Here is a 22,205-nt window from a genome sequence, read left to right on the forward strand (position 1 = left end):
AGCCCTAACTGGGTCAGAGCCTCTCTTTGTACAAGGGAGCTGAGCTGCAGGGAAACCTCAAAGAGCCACGAAGCAGCCTCTCACACATGCAGTGGGGGCACAGGGTGAGGGGGGAGCGGATGAAGTGGGGCTGAGCTCCCCCCACACTTGGTTCCCTGCCAGCATAAGCTTCCTTCCAGGGCTTACGGGCACGGCACAAGCCTGAGCAAAGCCCCAGCTGCTCCCATGGCTGCCAGGGCTAAGCAGCCTGGAATCAGAGCGGTGCCACCAAGCCCTGCATCTGTCACTGCCATCTCCTCTGTGCTCGGGACGTGGGGGGAGAGTGAACAAGAGACAAGTGAGCCCATTAGCATTTATTATTTGTAATATTATAGCACCTCAGTGCCTAGCTGTGGACCAGAATCTCATCCTGTTAGCACTGTGAAAACCCAGAGCCAAACTACTGTAGTCCCTGCCCCAGAGGGCTTACAATCTCCTTTTCCAAACAGGGGTACAAAGAGATGGAGGGGGTAAAAGAGAGCAGTGACAAAATGTTCATCACTGTGATGGAAAGTGTTGATTTTCTGCAAAGAACCATTAGCTTTTAAATGCTTAGTTCAATTTAGATGTTCCTTACACAGTCAATAATTTGTATTTCTCATGAAAAAATATCAAGAAATCACACAGAACTTCATGTTATATTCAGTGAAAAACATTATTCATTGCAAGAAACACACACAAGGTTATTTTTAAAAATATTGTTTAGTTTGTATCTTCTAAGCAGATATCTGAACATGTTTAAAAAGTCTACACATGCAGTGTACAAAAAAAAGTTAGATTTTTAACCAACTCTTTTGGCTCATTCCTTTACTCAATTTGCACTCTTGCAAAAAAGAGATACCTTTTAATTAAATTTTTGATGAAAAAATAGAAGTGATTTCATATCAACTGCTTTTCTCAACACACTTGTGTTTTCCCTGTGCTCATGATTGAAAACACAATCTAAATAGAAATTATGGGCTAGATACAGGGATAGAGAACAACTGTGTATTTAGGAAATCTATGTAACAGATTTTACAGATTTTACAGATTTTACTTTTCTGATCAAAAAGTGTGATTACAACGTTGTGCAAGAAGGGCACGTGATTTACAACTTTTTGCAAGCATATCTTATGTGCATATTTTTAATAACTTGCCTGTAAGGGGCCAAATCCTGCTGTTCTGCTTGAAGTTTCTCTAAAACCAACAGCTCTTTGACACTGTGCTCTATTCTGCTGGCCTCCTACTGCTGCATGTCATAGTTAATACTGTGAATAACTCAGCTTGAGTTCAATATTCCTGGTTTTAACTATAAGTACTCTATGGTAGTAATTGTTTGCAGGTTTGAGTATCTTACAGAGGCCTACAGGACAGTATGATTTATGCCCATGCAGAGGGACGAAGGGAAACAAAACTACCTGGGCAGTCTGTAAAACAATTAAACATTTTCCATGGTCAGCTCTGCTATTTGCCATTTGGATAGCCCTGACTGGAATCACCTAAGTAACCTAAAAAAAACCATTACCTCAAAACAGCTTCCAATATTAGCTTTCTTCTCTCTATGCATTCTCTTAGTTTCTGTAAACATCCAGGGCATCCATATATGTACACATACACCCCTGGGGATGTGTGTGTATACATGCATGGACACGTGTAGGTGCATATATACACATATATACACACACACACAGACAAACAGACATGTACATATATGGATACAGAGCTATGACCTCATTAGGAAATAACAATGCCATTTTTATTGCATTCTTAAGCATCGTGGAACAGGGGTATTATTATAGGCACACATCTCAACTACTCCTCCCTTACTACAGTCCTAAAGCTCATTTACCTGAGATCTGCATCTGTAAAAATAAAATTCCATTTTTTAGCTGCGTGTTACAAAAGACTAAATATCAGCCCCACAGATATGAAATTACAACTTAATTTTGAGACTCATTTGCTACAAGTAAAATATTCTATCTTATAAAAAAGATACTGCTGAAAGAGATACATATTAAAAAGGAAACATGGTTCTTAGGAGCTCTAAAAATCTCCCTATGCCTTCCCACGTGGTAATAAATTTATAAAAAATATTTGACACAGAAAATCTTCCCAGGAGCCTTCCTGCTGAAATCACATACCCTTTCAGGACACTCATCTCGCAAACGTTACGCGGTTCAGAGGGCGAGCTCCGCCCAAGGAGCGTTTAATTCTCATCGTCCCGCCGGTAGTGAATGGTTTGTATTTCCTGAGCTATGAACATGGCCATCTCTCTCGTGCCTGCAGCAATCACTCGGCAGGACATAAGGTCCAGAGGTCCCCCTGAGGACAAGAGGATTAATGAGAAGTGCCTTATATATAAGCCATGCTGTAAGTAGATTGGGTCAGAAACACAGAAACAACTTCATACGTAGCTCCTTTTGGGATGGGAAGGACAACCTAACTCAACAATGCCTACATGGAAACCTCCAGCAAAAAAAAATTTTATAAAATTCTAGATACAGACCCAAAGTATGCAAGAGGAGCAGTGAATGCCAGGATTTGTTCAGTAGCCAACAATAAAAGCAATATTCCCCTTTTCTAGCAACGAAACAGAAATTAGTTCACTTAGTTCATTAGTTCAATCAGTTCATTCATTACCCTTCTTAATCGACCAGATCTTTCCACAGTATCCAGGTATTGGTCACCAGTAAACCATTACTCTGAGATGTGCACCATCTAATTTAATTAAGCAATAATCTGGAGACTGTGCCGCGCCCTTTACTCCCTCTGAGTAGTTTCTAGTCATATATGTCCATACTGGTACCTCAGAGTCCTCCTTTCCCAGGAGGATGTCTCTGCTGAAATCTAATTGGAATGTCATAGTGTACCTGCCAGTCTCCTGGGCTGGTTCCTTACAGCGAATACGAGGCTTTGAGGGAATTACTCAAAGTCATGGAAGTACAGTTGGACTCAGAAGATGTGCTGAAAGCCCATGCTGGAATTACATCAGTGTGTTCTGAATAACCAGCTGGAGCCTAGTGGAGGGTACAGACCTTTCTACAGGATATTGCTAGAAATGAGTGTCACAGGGGTGACACTCACCCAGTCCCCATGAGAGTCAGTGGAAAAGCAAGAGCATTTTGCTCACCTGAAGTGTCTATCACGGTGCCTCCTGCCTCTCTGATGATGACAGTGGCTGCTGCCAGGTCCCAGCAGTGCAAGCCAAACTGGTAGTAGGCGTCTGCAGCGCCGGACGCCAAGTGGCACAGGGCCAGCGTGGAGCTCCCGATGACACGGACCCTGCACCCCACAGCAACACAAAGAAGAAAGTGCTTTTGACTTCAACCTATGTGTACAACACACTTGTTTCAATCTTTTTTTTTTAATTACTTTTTTCAAAGACTTTTTGGTCACAAACGTGAGACATATACTGTAAAACATCTTACCCATGTGCTTGGGCCTTGAGCAGTCTCTCAATGTTACCAAGGAACAATTTCAAAGTTGCAGGGTCACGTTTTGGACCAATTTCTGTTAAAATTAAGGCCTTCGAGATATCTGCAATGGTAGAGAGATGTTTCCATTAATTCAGCAGCTACCAGGTAGGTTCCATAAATTTGTTTTTAAATTAAACACTAATGGACTTTTCACACAAAAATAATTTTTATGCCCCTTTTTCTACCCCAAACTTTTTCTTAAAGTGACAACTTTGCATAGAAACTCAAGCAAGACTAAGTTTCTCCTAAGAAATGGTCTGGTCTGTTCTAAACACACTTTAAAAAAAACACCAAAACAGGAGGATTAAAATCAAGAATGCATTTTTAGATTCCTTCTCTTTCCATACATTGCTTTATTTTATCGACCTTTTGGCAAATTCACTAGTATTAGCAGTCAACTAAGAATAATCCAGTAATCTAGTAACTTCTAATGTAGTTAATCTATTCATATTTGAAAACACGATGCTTCTTGAATAGGGAATTCTAATGTAATTTGTTAACCAATTATAAACATTTGGGAACCCAGTAAGAGGAAAGAAAAGTTTCTCCCTAAATCACCAGTGACCTAGAAACAGCCCACTCTGGCATTTCAAAGACTGAAGACACCTTATGACATTAAAAAAACCCCTTCTTATGACAAATTAAAGCAGTATTTTTAATAGTAATAATAATAATAATAATAATAATAATAATAATAATAATAATAATAATAATAATAATAATAATAATAATAATAATATCTGTGAAAGTTCCATTTGTCTTATGTTCAGCAAAGGCAATGCTGTCCAAGAGCAGATGGAGATTCCAACCTTGTGTACAGTCAAAGGAGAGACTCACAGTGACTTGAGAGGGGTTGAAGCAGCCCTCATGTGAGATCTGAGTACTTCCAGGCTACAATAAGAGTGTGCCAATGTAGGTGGAGATGGTTGATCAAATGCCAAGTATCCCTGCTCCTGCTGTGCCAGCTGAACTCAGAGGCATTAAAGGCATGGCAAAACTCAAAGGTTTAGTGGTTGAGAACTCACTGACTGGGCTGTGCTCCGTGCCAGGCATCACCTCCTACCCTGGGCTGAAGGTGAGGCATTCCTTCAGGTAGGCAACCTCTGCCTGGTTCTTACAGCTACCTGCATCAGCTGAAAGTGCTCTGCACAAGGAGCAAGGAGGTTTTTGAGAGAAAATAAGGCTGGAGTGGGGCACCATTTAATTAAACAGGCTACCAAAAAATTTACTATTGCAGATGAACCTTATGGATTCAAGCAATGTGGTAAAATGGTTGGTAAGTAACAGGTGTGTAATTAGATTAAAAGTTATAGGGTGTCACAAATATTAACTGTAGGAACATAGATTCAACTGCTGCTTTTTAAATTACTGTGTTAAAACAGAAAAACACCAATCCAGGCACACTGTAGGCTATTTGTTGTTTAGTCACTACTAAAAATTCTGGATGGTGAAAGCAATCTGCCTTAGATTATTTTGCATAAGAGACCCAGTTTGTCCATCTCATTGCTGAAATGCACCAGGCATTCACACCATGCCAGTCATAGTTAACTTATAACTGAGACAGTTATTCTTATGTTACTAAAAATATTTCTAATGCATAGACAGATCTCTTCAATTTTCCTCAAGGCTACAGCTGGAAATTGGATGAATAGACTAAGGCAACTAAGAGGGAGGTCACTGCTTAGGAAAAGGAGCTGACTGATCACAAGACACTGTAAGATTTCAGGAACTCAAGATATGGGCTTAGTAGAAAAGATTTAACAGTGATATGGATAAATTTATGAGGAAAAGATCAGTTCTGTTGACCCCAGAAGATCAAAAAAGAAAATACATTTACAATATTAGCACATGTAAGGCCTGACATGAATCTAAGCATGAGAAGAAAGCATAGCTCAAGATAACAGGGAAGATGGATCCTTCATTTAAGTGTATCATGGCTGCACGGACTCCCTACCAAACCTCTACAAAACTGGGTGTTGACAAAGAACAATGTTTGCCTGGGCTGTGATTTCAGATGATTAAGCCTGAACAATGAATGTATAAGTGTAGTTCAACATCATACATCACATTTCCTGAAAACAAATGGCAGCAAGTGATATGACAGCTTAGGTCTCAAACACATCATAGCCACTTCAATTCCAGTGGCAGGTAGAGGGAAACACAAGTCTGTCTTCCAGGGTTGGTTTATTTCACTGAAGCCACAGCCCTTAGAGAGCAACTGTGATTAAAAAAAACCTTATAATATGAGTAGGAGTGAGATTAAAGCAGATCCAGGTTCACTGGTGAAAATTTCCCACCACAAAATAATGTATCTCAAAACAAAAGAAAATTTCAAAGCCTTTGGAAGGGCGGAAGGTCTATTTCCCTTGCTATGTTCTAGACACCCACATGGACTGGATGTCTAGAGAAAAGAAGACAGAAGTGACATGTGCCAAAATTGTTCATTGCTCAGCTGGAAATCAGAACTCTCTGACTGCAAAAGCATGTGAGGCCATTTCCACAGTGGCTCATGCAGTCCAGCTGGGAGCACCTCTGGTCTCCCTAATAGTCTCTGCCAGTATGGGCTTTTTTGGAATATGAGCTATTTGAGCATTGATAAAAATGTGATGTGTAATTAGTGATTAAAATCTTAGGCATTTAAGATTCATAATGACTTTACCATCTGTCTCTCCAAATATGCAGACCCCAGATCACTATTAACTTAGATGAATAGCAAAACTTCCCAAATTTCAGGTGAAATTTTGATGCAGGGTCTACTTCAGGCACTAAAGAAATCTGTATGTCTAATTGCTTGAATTTACTGTGTGTTGAGATCATTACATCTCTCTTTGGGGTGAAATTTTTACCATCTTGTGGGTACAGTGGTGCACACTTCTGGCATATGTCTGCTTCCACTTACAGCTGAGTGCTATGCTCTCCTCTGCATTTTGATTAACTAAAAGAAAACTTCTCTACATAATACCAAATTATTATTTTCTATAATCATTAGGTAAACAGACATGTCTATGACTTGGTTTAACTATAAATAAAAGGGAAAAGAATTCCATTCAAGCGTTGGCCAAGTGTTGCTGGCTATTTGTACGTGGAAACAAACCTCACACACCAGAGCAAGCTGTTAAAGAGCCCCTAATGAAGCATGCACCCTTTAATTCACTCTTAGCACATTTGCCTACAGACATCAGACACTCTGTGACGTACAAGATCATTGGAAAAGAAGTGAATAGCAGCCACAATAGTACTCTGAATTTGATTCACCATTCCCATTGCATCCTGCTTATAAAAAGTTATGCCAGGGCTCAGCTGGAATGAAACTGGTGAATCTATACATTCTTCCTTATTTTAAACAGTAGTTGTGAAGCAAAATAGTTTAGAATTATTTAAATAGTTCATATTCAGATGTATATTTTAAAAAGAAAAGGAGGAAAGTGATTTTTCAGAAAAAAACAAACACAAAACAACAAAATTATCATGCAGGTGAAATACTTTCCATCAGGATAATGATGTTCATTATCCTAATGATGATTTGCAACAACTCTGAAACAAAATTAATATATTCCTTTTAGAGTTCTAACAAAATCTAGACCAACCTGTCTCTTTTGATACCTGAAGCCTTTTGTCATTACAAAATGCCCCTTGACCTCTTCTACCAGTGTATAATCGTTCTTCAGTGCAGTGGTAAATTACACCAAATTCAAGCTTTAAGATTTTGAAAAGGAAAGAAATGAATGCAACTCAAATTACTCATCATAAATATAAACAACTACTAATGGCAAAAAGATCAGCAATATTTTAATTGGTACACATAATAAAGATTACACTGATGCTAAAAAACTGGAATAATTTTACTATTACTGTGATATTGAGATATAGGTAATATAAAATTCAGTTTATAAAGAAAAGTTAATGCAAGGTGTTCCTGATCCTCTAAATCCTTACTCACAGCTTGTTTCTGTTCACATTAGAATGGATTAAACACGGAGTTGTTTTCAAATGCAATTGAAATGTTTTTACTGAAAATACGTAAGACCTCTGAGGCAAGACTCTGAATGCTTTGCTTTCACTGGTGAGCAGTTACTCCTTGAAGCAACCCCACTGACCTTGGCTGGACCACAAAGATTTACAGCCCCAGGATCAGTCAGGCATCCAAACTCAGGAGTCATGGCACTCTTTATTAACAGTGGATGCTTTTGGAGGCAACTTTGGTGGTGCATTGAATTTTTCTGCCTTTTCAATCAAAGCAGTACACTCCAGTCACTTGTTCAAATCCTTCTCTGCAAAATCCTTTTGTGAAAATCTCTTGAAGTCACAGGACTCCAAGAGAAGGAGCTTGGGCAGAAATACCCTCAATGAAAGCTTAAGAATGTGCAACACTGGACTTTTCATGGGAGATTCTGTTTACCAATGAAAAGAGGGTCAAAATTACACCCTTGGTATTTAAAATTTCTATTACTTTAATAGGCTCCATCAAAAGACTTTAAAGCACTTTACAAACTTCAAGGGTCAGCTCTGAAAATTGCCCCTAGATCAGTAATATGAGCATTATTTAATTTAGGGGTACACAAAAATTAAGTGACTTGCCCAAGGCGTCTGAAGTTGGCCACAAGGTCAAGAAAACATCTCAGATGTTCTAAACTTCAAATCTTCTCTTGCTGCACTTGGAGTTCATCAGAGACAATTTAAAGGAAATAGACTGTCCTGGCTCCCTACCCTGAGGTCCCATCTAAACCAAGGGGTTTTTTTGAGGGACACACTATTTATAGACTCTTTCCCTCAAGACATCTTGCAGGAATTTCTTCAAGGCTTATAATCAGGCCAGTTCCCCTGTGTGTACTTTGGCTTCTTTTCAGTTTACTCTTTTTTCTGCTTGTCCTAATTGTTTAACTGAGGGAGATTTAACATCATTCTTTACTTTTGTTTCAGCTTTGTTTAGTTTACATAACCCAAAATATGCAGCATCAAAATCATGATGGTGTTCTAGAAAACATAAATATCAGCAAAAACTGTCTGGTAATAAAATGTAGTGTTCAAAAGAACCTTTGGCAATGAATAAATTTCAGAAAAGCATGGAAGTGTTTCTCTGCAGTTTCTATGTTGGAAACCTTCAAACCAGAGAAGTACACAACATTATTCTGTTTAAATCAATAGGAGGTACTAGCACATCTGAAAACTTGGTTGTTACTGCACAGAATTTTTGCTGGCTTTGCTTAAAGCTATACATATATTAAAATTGTGGATTTAGGCTGAAAGAGGCACATTCATTGGCAATTTGAGTAACTAGTTACTTCATAGATATATATCAAATTGCAAACCAGCAACATCTGGAGAAAAAGCACTAGCACAAATGACTATAGCTAGGAAACTCAAAATGGCACATTGGAAGGCTAGGTACCTTCCCACCCTAACTATAATCAAGGTCTCATGAGGTAAATATAGCTATTTTACTACATTAAGAAAAACACAATTGTAGATTGAATGAACTAGGCCCATAATTTTGCACTCTTCATAAAATCAGCTCTACATTAACTCCTAGCAGGAGTTAGCTTTCACAGATACTGCTAGCAGGAAAGAAGCAATAATAATAACACAGGAACACTGGGATATATGTTTAAATTATGAAGAGGCAACACTAAATTGAACTTATTTTGGTTTTGTCTAACTAAACCTTGCTCACATCAGTACTTCCTTTTTATCCAAATAAATCCCATAATACTGTTAATAATTCATATAATCTTTTTAATTGCCAGTTGGCATAAATAGGTTTCGCAGGACTACGATTTTAGATGAGTAGAGTGTGATCAGATGTGTTTAAAAAGCATAGGAAAACCTGAGTAGTGACTGATTTTTTAAATTTTTGGTTTTCAATTTAAAGTTCCCACATGGTTTTGAGACTTCTAGCCAACTCTCAGGTGCCCATCTTAAAGAACATACTTCATACCTCTTTGTTAACAGCAAATCCAATGCTCACTGCCACTGTTGGAAATCTGTGAAAAATAAGAAATGAAGTAGTACTGATGAAAAATCTCTCAACTTACTCCCTATGCAACCCCCTTAGGCAACAAAACCCCACATGGGGCTTGTCAAAATGCCCTTGACTATTTCTCCTTTGTCAGTCTCTTTGTCAATTCATTTTAAAATGTAAGTTAATATTGGAGAAGGCAAGAAATAAACTCATGAAGACATCACAATTTTTACACTGAACACGTAGCATATTTTAGGGAAATTTTTGCTTTAGTGTAATTGAATTATCCAGTATAAAACCATTCATGCTGTAACAAGTCATTGCTTTTAAGAACACGCTTTGTTCAAACTTTGCATCTGAGATGGCAATTAAGTAGCATGGAGATACCTTGCTGTTAACACCAACATAAAAAGAAACCAATTCCTCTATATTTTTCAAAGTGATGATCATGTATTTAATTTGGTCCTTTAGACTACTGTATATTACATTTTAAACAATGAAATAAATTCATTTCTTAAAAACACATTTCAAAAAGGACTTTGGAAGTCCAGAAAATATCGCTAGAAAGAGGAAATGTCACTTAATTGCATGAACCATCACCACATGACACTGCCCACCTCCCCTGGAATTCCCTGTAATTGCACCAATAGTCAAGGAAATTTTTCTTTTTTTGCTTTATGAAAGTTGTAGTTATTTTAAGCTGCTAACTATAAGGCAGGGTTTCTAAGTACAAATATTATGAATAGTCATTAGTTCACAGCTCCTAACACTCGAATGATGAATTAAAAGTCTTAATTTTTGCAGCAAGGACCCCTAGTTTTGTAGAGGTACTTTAGAAATGTAACACCAGCATCTCTGCACAGCTCAGTTTTCAGTGCCATGCAGGGGTGGCACTTCCCAGGAAGAAGGAAGCGCCTGGGTCTGAAGGGGAGAACTCCCGGCAGGAATGTGCGAAACCCACTGGAGGCACCGGGCCAATTGTGCTCACAGCACTGCCTTGTTCTCCCTGCACGGTGACCCGTGGTGGCTGTGGGTGAGCAGGGCTGGGAGCTGGGGCTGGGAGCTGGGGGTGTGAGCTGGGGGTGTGAGCTGGGGGTGTGAGCTGGGGATGTGAGCCAAGGGCTGTGAGCTGGGGCTCTGAGCTGGGGCTGGGAGCTGGGAGTGTGAGCTGGGAGTGTGAGCTGGGGGGTGTGAGCTGGGGGGTGTGAGCTGGGGGTGTGAGCTGGGGCTGGGAGCTGGGGCTGTGAGCCAAGGGCTGTGAGCTGGGGCTGTGAGCCATGGGGCAGCAGCACAAACTCCATCTTGCCCTCAGGTAACAGCACAAACGCAGCCTTCCCCACACACACCACACCAGGTACCAAGAGATAAAGGGATGGCTCCTATGTGTGAGTCCCCACCAGGGAAAAGCACCATCAGGAGGAACTGTGAGAAGCTACACTTTGGGTTCTGATGGGTTTCCCAGGGCACTTACCTGTGCACAAAGTTGCACGTTCCATCAACAGGGTCAATAATCCAGGTGGGACTGTCAGTGAGGACACATTTTGAACCTGCAGCAGTGGATTCTTCTGCAATGAACCTGCATTTGGTGCAAGGGTAAAACAAGTATCCCAGAACATTAGCTTAGATACAAGACTTGGAAAATACAACCCCATCATTCTGGTTTTTAAGAGAGAACTTCTCCCTCTCTCCATAAAACATTCTTGTATAAATGTAAACACACATACTGCTTTTTAAATTTAGGAATTGGTAACTTTCATAGAGACTTTGAGGGAGAGTTCTCAACTCTACAGCACACTATTTTACATGGCAAAAAAGAACTCTATTTATGTACACTTCCCCAATATACCATTAAGGAAGCCATGAAAATGAATGCAGAAATGGATCTGAACTGGCATCCCTGGAACTTAAGGAGAAGATTATTTTATGCAGAATATAATTTTATGGGTTAGGTCTGTCTCTTCCAGTAACTAATACAAACTGCAAACTGTATCTGCTTCTCTTCTGCAGTCAAATTCAGTCAGAAGGAAATAATACACTCTTAGAAAATCCACAATCTTGCTCCTATCTGTATTTTTTACAGTAATCTGACTCAGGAAATGAAGAGGTTTACAAAGCTGGACTTTCTTTTTCCCATGACCCAGAAAAAAATCAACAAATTATTTTTTGTTTGTTTGTTGTTTGGATGCACAAGGCACAAAATGAAATCTGAGATCATCTTCTCTTCTGTTGTTCTGTCCCAGTTTCTTTTAGTAGTTTTTTTTTCCTCCTTTTTCCCTGGGAAACGAACATCCAGTTCTGGCACATTTCCTGTCAACCTTAATTATCCCTGCTTTCCCATAAACTGCCCGAGGTCTCTTTCTGTAAGAGATGTGCAGGTGCTACTCTCACAGATTTTCATAAAATCCTTTATATACAGCAGGAGTGGAATCCAACTGCTAGTACTACATCTTGCTGGTGGTTTCACATTTGAACAGCTGGTAGTGGTATTCAGAGTTTCTGCAAATGCTTGAAGACAAAAAGGCTTATTTCAAAGACACAAAGAGAAACAAAAAAGGATAAAATAAAGAGAAAATGTCTTTTGCAAAAGAGTCCTTCCCTAGGACTAGAGTAGCAGCCATTTTATTTTATTTTATTTTATTTTATTTTATTTTATTTTATTTTATTTTATTTTATTTTATTTTATTTTATTTTATTTTATGTCTTCAACCTGTACCTCATGATTCCAGATAACACTTGAAGTCATGAGTTTAAAATGTTCTGCAGACAGCACAGGAGGAGACTTCTTGAATTTTCCAAGTGCTACTCTGCCTCAACCTAAGCAGAAATAGACTATTTTGATGGTATTACAGACCCCCAGCTGATACAAAGAGGGAATTAGGAAGCGTTTGTTACTATTTTCATCTCCATTAAAAGAAACAGCTGAAGGACAAAGAGCTAATGCACAACTGAGAAACGAGAAAGACTTGAACAGGTGTTTGAAACTCTCAGTTTAACTTAACACTTTGCAGGCTCCTTGCTCTAAATATTTCATTATTTTGTCTTGTTGGTGCTGTATCACTTGACTTTTGCTTTCACAAATCCTATAATCAGCATCCAAACCCAGCCCATGCCTTCTCTGTGCTGCTGGATGCAGAGGAGGTTCATCTTCTTGTAGGTGGAGCACCTTCCATCCCACCTCAGATTATCCATATTCCACATAAATGATACCTCTGCTTCAGCCCTCTGCCAGCTCCCCCAGCTGAAGCTTGAACTATAGCTGCTGTCTGTCCAGTCAAAGAAAGGTGAAATGAGAACCTCCTTAAAGACAGGAGTATTTTTGTGTAAGATGATTCTCCCTGAAGCATCATGAGCCAGTCCCTCGCCTTTCCCTCACAGCGGGGGTGTGATGCTGCAGTCCCTGAGCTCAGAAATGCTAACCTGGAGCTGGGCCACAGCAGTGCCACTGATAAAATCTTCATGCTCAAGAGCAATTTTTCCAAAATGGATGTAGACCAAATTAGGTGCACGTTTTATGAAATCTGGGCTAATGGGTAACAAAACACCCCCCTTACTGCTATACAACACTGGGAAATGTGAGAGTCCTGCAAGGTCATCTCTGATGTCTTGCTCTGTGTCCTGTAAAAACCTGCAAATGAAGCAAAACACCCAGTGTGAAGTACTGGAGTAAATTCTCAGAGCAGCTTGAGAAGTGGGAAGGGTAACCACCTCATTAAAACAGTTAATTTACCATGCCAGCCTGCCAGCTCTGTTGACCTCTGCTCAAATCTGGATTACACTTCACTCCCACTGAAAATGACTCTAGTAATTTTAGCCAAGCTTTAGACTACATCTGTTCATGCCACTCTGAAATTCATTGCAGGAGCAGCAGGGAAGCTGTAACATCCCATAATGTGCAGCAGGAATGATACCCAGTCAAATGCAGGAGACTCAGGCTGGGCAGGTACCTCACCTATCCCCATATGGGGATCCGAGGACAGAAAAATGGGAAGCCAGAGTTGGATGTAACCCTCCTAAACTCCTGTGTCCTGATTTTAATGTCTACAGAATTAAGGCCACAAGGAACACAAAAGATGACAGTTTGTGTAATAATAGCAAGGTTAAATGTTGGGATAGCCTTTTGCAACCAGCAGCCCCTGGTAGTCTGGCTGTGCCTACCCACAAGTCTTGGATCTATCTGAAAAAACATCTCTGGGGCACATCAGAGTACTAGGAAGTGAGCAAAGATTAAAACTTGAGTGAAGTGTGAATGAAGATGATACACACCACTTAACCAAGAAACAAAAAGAAACATGGGACAGAATTACTTTTTGAATGGATTTTCCTAGTATTTCTCTGTACTTCTGAGCATTTCAGTATATGCTATTATATACTATTTCAGTATATATTGGAAATATACTATTTCTAGTATCTCAAGACTCAATGGCAGATTCTAATAAGATCCCTTTTAATTTTTCTAACATCTAAAGTCCATTTTTGATTCAGAAGACATAAGAATCAAGATGATTTAGAAGAAAAAGAAATCACAGAAATCTTCAGTGCTGCTTTCAACAGCCTGGTTAGGGGAAAGACTGAATACAATATAAATGATCTTTTAATATTTTAATTGTACTTCAATTTAACCCCTGACTGGTTTTGTAGACTCCTCATTGCACGTGTTTTAATCTAGTCTAGTTAAATTTAGCTTTAATCTATTGTTTAATCTAAATGCATTAATTATCTAAACAAATTCTAAGCAAACCCAACAACCACTACCAAAATAAGATTGTCTTGAAGAAATGGCAGTTCCTTCATTTACTTATAAAGTCAGAAGTTACCTGTATGGAGTTGATAATATCTGGGATTTTTCAGTTGCTAGGCCTATGCTGACCTTACAACTTTTGTTCCCATTCTGAGTAACTTGAGTGTGTCTGGTGATTTGCATTTTATGAGAAATGTGTAGGTTTTATGTTCTCTCCAGACTGCTCAGGAAAAAAAAAAAAACTAACATAAGAGTGGAGATGAGAGAAGAGCACAGCCAGCAATAGTAGAAGGAATTTTACACAAATAATAGGCTTGTAAAGCCTGGCACTCTCTTGAGAATTGCAGCCAAGAACCACACATTATGCTGTACAGTACTGCTTCAGTATGCCATCACATACAGCATGTATTTAGAAAGCCATATTTAGTACAAAAATATGCTTTCTGCTCCTTCTTATGGTGTTGGTTTTTTGCCCAGCAGCATCGCTGACAATTAGATTAGTAGCTGAGCCCTTCAGATTTTGCTCTTTGTTCATTTCTGCACAGCACTAGAATGCAAGGCTCATCCCCATCAGAGATGCCCCCAGTTAGAAGGGAGTCAGACACTATTTAAAGGATACACAGGCTTTGCACTGGCTCTGCAGGAAAATTAATTTTATCCACTGAAGTCAAATGTAGAAATCAATGTCAGTCTCTGCATCAAACCAAACCTGGCAACTAATACAAACCCTCTCTCTAATCTGTACGTGAGCTGAGTTGTTATTTTCAAGTTGATCACAATAAATCAAGAGGAATTGACAACCTGATCTACTTTTAAAACCTTGGGTTTGCACCCCATGTAGTAATTTATAGCTTGTTTATGAGTAGGCATCAAATAATGATGATGATGACAAATAGCCCTGCGTCCCACTGATCTTCTCACTACAGAACACAAGGTAAATGTAATTAAATGCCCTTTTACCTCTCCTGATCTGGCAAAGGCATATGTGTGATGGCAACAGGAAAGGTCTGCAGGATGGGACATTTGCTAGCATATATTTCTGCTTTATTTTTATAGATAGCATTAGCAAAATTCTTATACAGTAGGCAACAGACCAGTAATCTGAACATCATGGAGATCCACATGAAACCTTCATCCATGATGTCCCTACAGGGGAAACATTGCTATTAAATACACATATCAAGAAACACAGAAAATATAAACTACTAAGTAGAAGGAAATGGTACTTTTTAAAAAAAGAGGAGTTCTACAAAAGTGTAGGAACAATAGGTTAATATATAAGAAAGATACAGAGACATAAGAAAGATACACAGACTTTTAAAGTTCCCTTTAAATACCAGTCAGATACGCAGCATGGAAAGGACAAAAAAAGGTCATTGATAGTTTCTATAGGCACTCACCTGTGGGAAGGAAATTTCTCTTTCAGAACAGAAATAATTAAATTTTCCACAAAATGATCAGTTTCTGTCACAAGATCTGCTGCAGATGTCTTTGTGGACACTTGTTTTTCCTCTGTTAGAGCTTTCCTAATAATCTGAAACAGAAGTTCATAAATCAGATTTGTTGGGCATTCAGCCTGTGCATACTAAAATAATATCTTCACTGAAAAAAATACAGCTAATCCTGAAAAACAGCTGTAGGCCTAATTCTACCAGAGGCTGTTATAATTTTTGACAAAAAATCCTTCTGAGCTAATGAGTGCTCTTTTGGAATACGGCATTTTGAATCACTCTGCAAAAACCACTCTTGACAGTTCAGAAAAGGATTGATTAAGGAATGCAACTAAGGGAATAAAAGGATAATGGCAGTCATCATGATTTAAAAAATTACCACAAGCATACACAAGGTAAGAAAAAACCTCAAGGCTCAGGCATTTTTCAAGGAAAGCGCTTTTTCTTTCTTCTTGTTCTTTTTCCTTTTTTTTTAAATATACATGGCCAATACCCCACTACTCTCTTAATTTAAAAGATATGCAATAAGGCAGTCATAATTGGTTTCCATTTTGCCAACAAAGACACATAGTTTTTTTGAGGTTTTTGTGGGGTTTTTTGAACTTTAAATGCTGACCACCCTCTGGTTCCCAAATAATTGCTATGTATTTAACAAGAATAAAAATTGAAGCTTTCCCTAGATATGAAAAAATGATTTAAACCTGGACTCTCTTCTGGAAATGTCTTTGTCTGATTCTCCAGGGTATAACTGTTACAAGCTCAAGTACAAATGCACATATGGGAAAACACTTAATGAAAGCTTTTCACCGTTTTCCCCATTTTCTTTCTGTTTTTTTTTTTCCCATTTCTTCATTAAAAAGAAAAAGAAAGGGAAAGGATGCAAAAGGAGATCACTTATTTTTTAATCAGTGAAAATGATAAATCATTTGAAATTTACAAAACCCAAGTCAAAACAAAGCAAACATTAAGTACCACTTATTTGTAACCCAGCAGCAACACGATCAACATTCTAACTCTCATCTAAAATTTATATATTTAAATTGCTTAACTAAATTTCCATTGATCAAAGTATTTCAAAACCATTGAGAAATACTTGATGACCAAAGAAAATGGTTCTTCTGCATTATGCATGGGAAAGGGAATCAGAAACTCCCAAATGTCATCTCAACTCTTGGTTTTTGTAGTATAAAATACTATATTTGAAGAGTGTGCTAACTGATCTGACAAATAATGGATATGGCCAACTATTGCCTTACTATAGAAGGTATCTGGACTAATGTTTCTGCTTTGTGAGCTGTAAAACATCATCTGTGCCTATTTACTGAGCTTGTGAGGGCAGGTAGTACTTTCCAGTTTGAGGTCTTGCTAAGTTCATTACTGTATACCAAAATATTAACCACACTTAATCTTTTTACTCCTCTCAATGCCCTGTGTGGTTGTCTTGAAGGATTTACGATGGAAGCATAAAACTGTAACTCCAGCAAGGCCCTTGGGCTTCTCTTCAGCCTGAAGCAAAATCCAAAACACTCCTCAGTTGTGTATTCTAAAAAATCTGCTATGCTGATACCTTTTAGTTTATTTGCTCTTCATTACTTTCCTATTGTCTTTACTGCTTGGAATTTCACATAGTGAAATAGATGAGGAATGTCCTCCTTTTGACAGAGAAGATTTGAATTTCTTCTTAGCAATGCCACGCTCTTGACTTCTATTCAGTTTGAATGCATAATAGATTAAGATTTTTGCAGCCATTTAAATCAGTGCCACTGCTCAGCAGGGCAGTGAGATCATACCTGAGCCTTGCTGGGAAAGAAAAAGCAGAGATGAAACCTCTCTCCTGTGGACATGCTCTGCAATCAGCTGATTGCACTGCATGCTCTGGCACTTGATCTCTCTGGTTTGAGTACAACCCTTTGCACATGAATATTTTTTCATCTCTGATCCTTTGCCCAGTTGCTCACCAACATTTTTAACTTTAACCCTGTCTGTTTCTCTGGTGGCCAGCATGAGGTGGGATCAGCCAAGGGTGTGCCTGCACTCTGAAGTGGTGGCCAATGGCCCTCTCACCCACCTCCTCTGTCATGCCAAGGAGCCACGACACACATTTAGCATTTACCAGCCCTGCAGTGAGCTGCTTCTCCCCACCACTTGTGCAAGCAGAATGTCAAGAGCAGAGGAGGAGACGAGTCATGGTGCTGGGCTGAGGTCACCAGCCACAAATGGGCACCACATCAGTGGAGGCTCACCCACAGCACACAGGATGGATGCCTCTGATTCTGCTAATTCTCTGCCACTTACAAAGGGCTTGACGAAAGGGACCCCATGCATTTGCTCCAGCTTGTATAGGTATGCAGCCCAAGCCAGAGTAGCCCCACACAAGGATCACATTTTCTGCATAATTGATGAAAAACTTTTATTGTCTGGAAAATGATCAAACAGCTCAGAGCAGTGTAGAATTCAATTTATGCTGAAAAATCCCTAAAAGTCACCAAAGGACTGTTAGAGCCTGCTGCCTCAGAATACTTTGAGAGCATCACTCAACTCCTCTCCTTGCAAAAGCCTTACAATAATGTCTGTGGATACCTGCTACAATTGCCTGGTCTTTCCAGATGGAAGTGGGGTTCCATAGAAGTCTCACTCTAGGTTACAGGTAGCAGCCAAGCAGAAAGCAGAGGAACTACAGGATGATGAAATGGAAAGAGGAGGTTGCACCTTATCCCCATTGTACAATGAAATTGGCAATCAAGATGCTGTAATTTGACTTTAAATGTATTTTACTAGACTTTATTCCTGTACTAGGGCTTGTCCCTAGATTTTTCAGCAATTTCTAAGCAACTGACTTTTGGGAACATGGTTATTTAGAGCAGAGCCATTTAACACTCTTAGCTCATGCTGCCCCTCCTCTAATGCAGATCTTATCCTAATACCCTGCTTGGGAGCATTTGGGGGGGTATGCAAAGTGAGGGGCATTTACATCATTACATGGAGACCACAACACAGAGCAAGAGCCAGGGTCTCCCTGCTCCCTCCTTCATTCCCATGGAGCAGGAGAAATGGAGACACTGGGGCTCAGTGCAGTCAGCCCTGGACTCTTCCTTCTTTAATGCCTTTGTAAAACTTATTCCAACAAAGCAGAATGAGGAAGACAGAGGGTCAAGATGCCTTTCCCCCCAATACTTGCCAGGAGAGCCACCTACAGTAGTGTGCTCACGTCAGATATTTCAGTATTTCATTTCACCATACTGCTTGCACTTACCATACACTTCTGGGAGATCCAAGATGGATTTTGGATGCTTGCAATACTGTCCTGAAATATTTGTTGACTGATAAACTCAAACACCTAGATAAAAAGCATGAGTACCTGCAAATAATTCAGGAAATTCCAATCTGGTTTGCTAAAACATCTGTCCATGTTACATAGAAAATAGCCTAAAAACTTTCCCTGGGACCTAACATCATGGAAAAAAAATCTTGGCTTTTTAGAATACCAGTGAAAGTTTTGTCTTTTTACTTTTTAGTGGTATTTTGCTAGGTCTGCTATGCCTCATAAAATGATTTCCCAGAAAAAAAGAAAGAAAAATAAGAGAGAAAAAAAAAAGAAAAATAAAAAAAAAGGCTTTGACTTCAGCATACTATGTCCTAGTGTTAGTTTCTTACTCTTATTTTTATCTGGATGTATGTTTACTCATTTTGGTGAAGCTTTTCCAATTCTGCAATTGGGGAGAACAGTGCAGATATTACTCAGTGTGCTTAACAGCATCAAAGATACACAGACTGGTCATGGCTGCTTTTCTTGAGCAAAAACTCGTATCAAACCTATGGGTGTACTCTCATGAACAGAGCAAGCAGCTTACTTACAGAAAATGCAGAAGAGAAGCTTGGAAAAGTGCAGTTATTTGTGGGCTTATAGAGTGAATTTTAAAGCAGGTCAATTACAGACATTACAAAACCATGACCATTCATGTTATGAAACAGCCACATATATTAAATGAGAGCCTGTGATATTTCATAAAAGTAATAAGAACTAAACAACAGGATGGGCAAGAGAAGCAATGATTTTAACCCAGTAATAGAGGTTACTCCAGCAACAACACTTTAGGCACATATTCAAGCATCACTTCTTTATTGGCCTTTTAAGTTTAGAAGAAACTATTCCAGAGTATAGACTCCTATCTCTTGGAAAGAAGATATATTTTATCTATAGTCATGAAACACAATGCAATAAAAATCAAGTAGTCGTATAAACCAAAAGGGGAGACCAGAAAACTGTATTACTGGTTGACTTTTCCTAGAAATCCAAAATAATCTGGAAGTTCACATTTTTCTTCAGGCCAAGACTCTTGTAGACATTTTCTAATGACTCCAACCCTTTCTAACCTGCCACTGTCCTGAGAAATGGAGCCCCTGAAAAGAAAGGCTGAAGAGGCAAAGTCTCATGCAGGGATGGAGACTGGAGTTGGATCTGGGGAGACAGAGAGTGCAATCAGATTTCTGGGGATGGAGGTGAAGGTGGAGAGGTCTGAGAGATGGGAAGAAAAGCAGAAGAAAAAAATGAACTTGACTAGTGGAACTGACTGCTTTTGGTGATCAAATGAACTCCCATCTTTATCACTCAATTTTCAACAAAATTCCAGTCCTACCAAATGCACGCTATACTGCACTAGGTGTCCTTAGCTCTAGTTTCATTTGGGAATAGCTGGAAGCAGATTGACACTTAAATAAAATAGAGCCATACCTGCACCTTTTCTTTCAGAAGGATCTCCAGTGCCTTTTGTAACAAAAAAGATTCCTTAGCATGACAAAATAACTGGGAAAAAATTACCCAGTTTTTAAAGTCTTACTTAAACAACATCCTTGGCTGGTTTAAATTTGGCCTGCCAAGGAATCAGCTATTTCCTGCCATTTGCAAGGTAGCAATGGCAAACTGTGATTTTGAATTCAAGGATTAGTCTTATGGAATGTTTACTTCTTCCAGGAAAAGGTGCTCAGCTGTGATTTTCTAAGCAAGTGAAATGATCAGGGAAGCTTAAAGCTGGCTTCACAAATTGGTATTCTGAGAAATAAGGTGTGGAGGCTTGAGCAAGTCATGAGTCTCTTCTTGTGAAATGGCTGGCAGAATGACTATTCCAGAGAAACTCCTGTTTTGAGAGTCTGTGAGAGCATGACCTGTCATCCTGATTTGGATTATCCATTTAGTCCCTGTATTATTAAAACAAGTCTCCTTTCCTCTGGCATTCTGTTCATCTGTGTAGTTGTTTTTCACTAAGGAGAAAATATGTTTAATAACACATCCTAAGGAAAAGTTATGGGTCTTGCACTCAAGACAGAAAAGGGGGCTTCTTAAATCACAGTGTATAGGTAGAGAGCACAGTGTATAGGTAGAGAGCTCAAAATAGAGCAGAATGGAAGTGAGAGAGAAATATACATTGCTGAATAAATTGGTGTTTCCCCCAGTTTCTCAATCAATCAATCTGCTGGTCCCACTTCTTGGCTCTGTTAGAAGTTCTGCTGCTGCACAGAGTGGGGTCAGGATGTCTCCTGAGATGACTGATCTGCTGTGTCAAAACACGGATCTGAAATAAGCTACTACAGACCTTCCTCACAGCTATTTGTCCCTAGCAAGTGAATTTCGGCCACTCTAAAGACTCTGCCAGATTCAACAAGAGAAAACCTCCTTGACACGGTTCTTTTTCTCTGCACAAGCTGCTGGAAAACAAATGCTGGCCCCGAAGGATGCAACCGCCAAGGGCCTCCCAGGGAAGGGGCCCCTCGAGGGGATGCAACCCCCGAGGGAAGCACCCCTAAGGGCGGGGGCCCCGAGGGAAGTGGCCCCGCGGCATGAGGCCCCCACGGGATGGGGCCCCCGAGGGATGTGCCCCCCCAGTTCTGGGGTCCCCACGGGATGGGGCCCCCGAGGGATGTGCCCCCCCCAGTTCTGGGGTCCCCACGGGATGGGGCCCCCGAGGGATGTGCCCTCCCAGTTCTGGGGTCCCCACGGGATGGGGCCCCCGAGGGATGTGCCCCCCCAGTTCTGGGGTCCCCACGGGATGGGGCCCCCGAGGGATGTGCCCCTCAAGTTGTGGGATCCCCGGGGATGGGGCCGCGCTGCCGCCATCCCTCTCGCGGCCGAGGGCTCCGCGGCGGCCGGGCTGAGCGGGTGCCGAGCCCGCCGCCCTCCTCCCCCTCCCCAGCTCTACGCCCCAGCCAAGCGCTCGCACGGCCCTTCCTCACACCGGGAGAGGCTCCTCCGGCCGCGGGGGCAGCCCGGTCCGGCTCTCACCTGCCCGGCGCGGCGCGCCAGCTGCACCGCCACCTCCGCGCACTCCTTCCAGGGGTCCCCGCCACCGCCGCCCGCCGCCGCTGCCCGCCCTTCCTCCTCCTCCTCCTCGCACGGCTTCATCGCGGCGGCCGCGCTGCCCGGAGCGGGGCCGGGGGGCGCGGGGGGCCCGGCTCCCCGCCCAGGAGCGCCCGCCGGGGAGGATGCCCTGGGCGCTCACACCGCCCGGCGCTGTCACTGCGCGCCCCGGCCGCGCCCCGCCCAGCGCAGCAGCGGGGCGGAGAGAGGC

General features: G+C 40.7%; 1 protein-coding gene across 1 annotated transcript; it reads right to left on the reverse strand.

The window, feature by feature from the left end:
* Positions 1–338: 338 nt before the first annotated feature.
* On the reverse strand, positions 339–22,059 carry IMPA2 (inositol monophosphatase 2). The gene is made up of 8 exons (XM_066561487.1): positions 21,920–22,059; positions 15,592–15,725; positions 10,925–11,029; positions 9,430–9,475; positions 7,082–7,190; positions 3,447–3,555; positions 3,149–3,300; positions 339–2,340 (listed from the first exon to the last, which is right to left on the reverse strand). The coding sequence occupies exons 1-8, from the start codon at positions 22,037–22,039 to the stop codon at positions 2,225–2,227; spliced, it is 891 nt and encodes a 296-aa protein (XP_066417584.1). The 5' UTR covers positions 22,040–22,059; the 3' UTR covers positions 339–2,224.
* Positions 22,060–22,205: the final 146 nt, after the last annotated feature.

This window comes from Molothrus aeneus, chromosome 1 (genome assembly GCF_037042795.1).
Source record: "Molothrus aeneus isolate 106 chromosome 1, BPBGC_Maene_1.0, whole genome shotgun sequence".
In the NCBI taxonomy this organism is placed as follows: Eukaryota; Metazoa; Chordata; class Aves; order Passeriformes; family Icteridae; genus Molothrus; species Molothrus aeneus.

What these genes read in the sequence shown, in the direction of transcription:
- IMPA2 (XM_066561487.1), bottom strand. Translation starts at nt 22,039, where the DNA reads ATGAAGCCGTGCGAGGAGGAGGAGGAGGAAGGGCGGGCAGCGGCGGCG. An exon ending in ACGTGCAACTTTGTGCACAG is followed by an intron (nt 9,476 to 10,924) that starts GTAAGTGCCCTG and finishes TATTTTTCACAG; the next exon opens with ATTTCCAACAGTGGCAGTGA. An exon ending in GATTTGCTGTTAACAAAGAG is followed by an intron (nt 7,191 to 9,429) that starts GTATGAAGTATG and finishes AAAATCTTAAAG; the next exon opens with CTTGAATTTGGTGTAATTTA.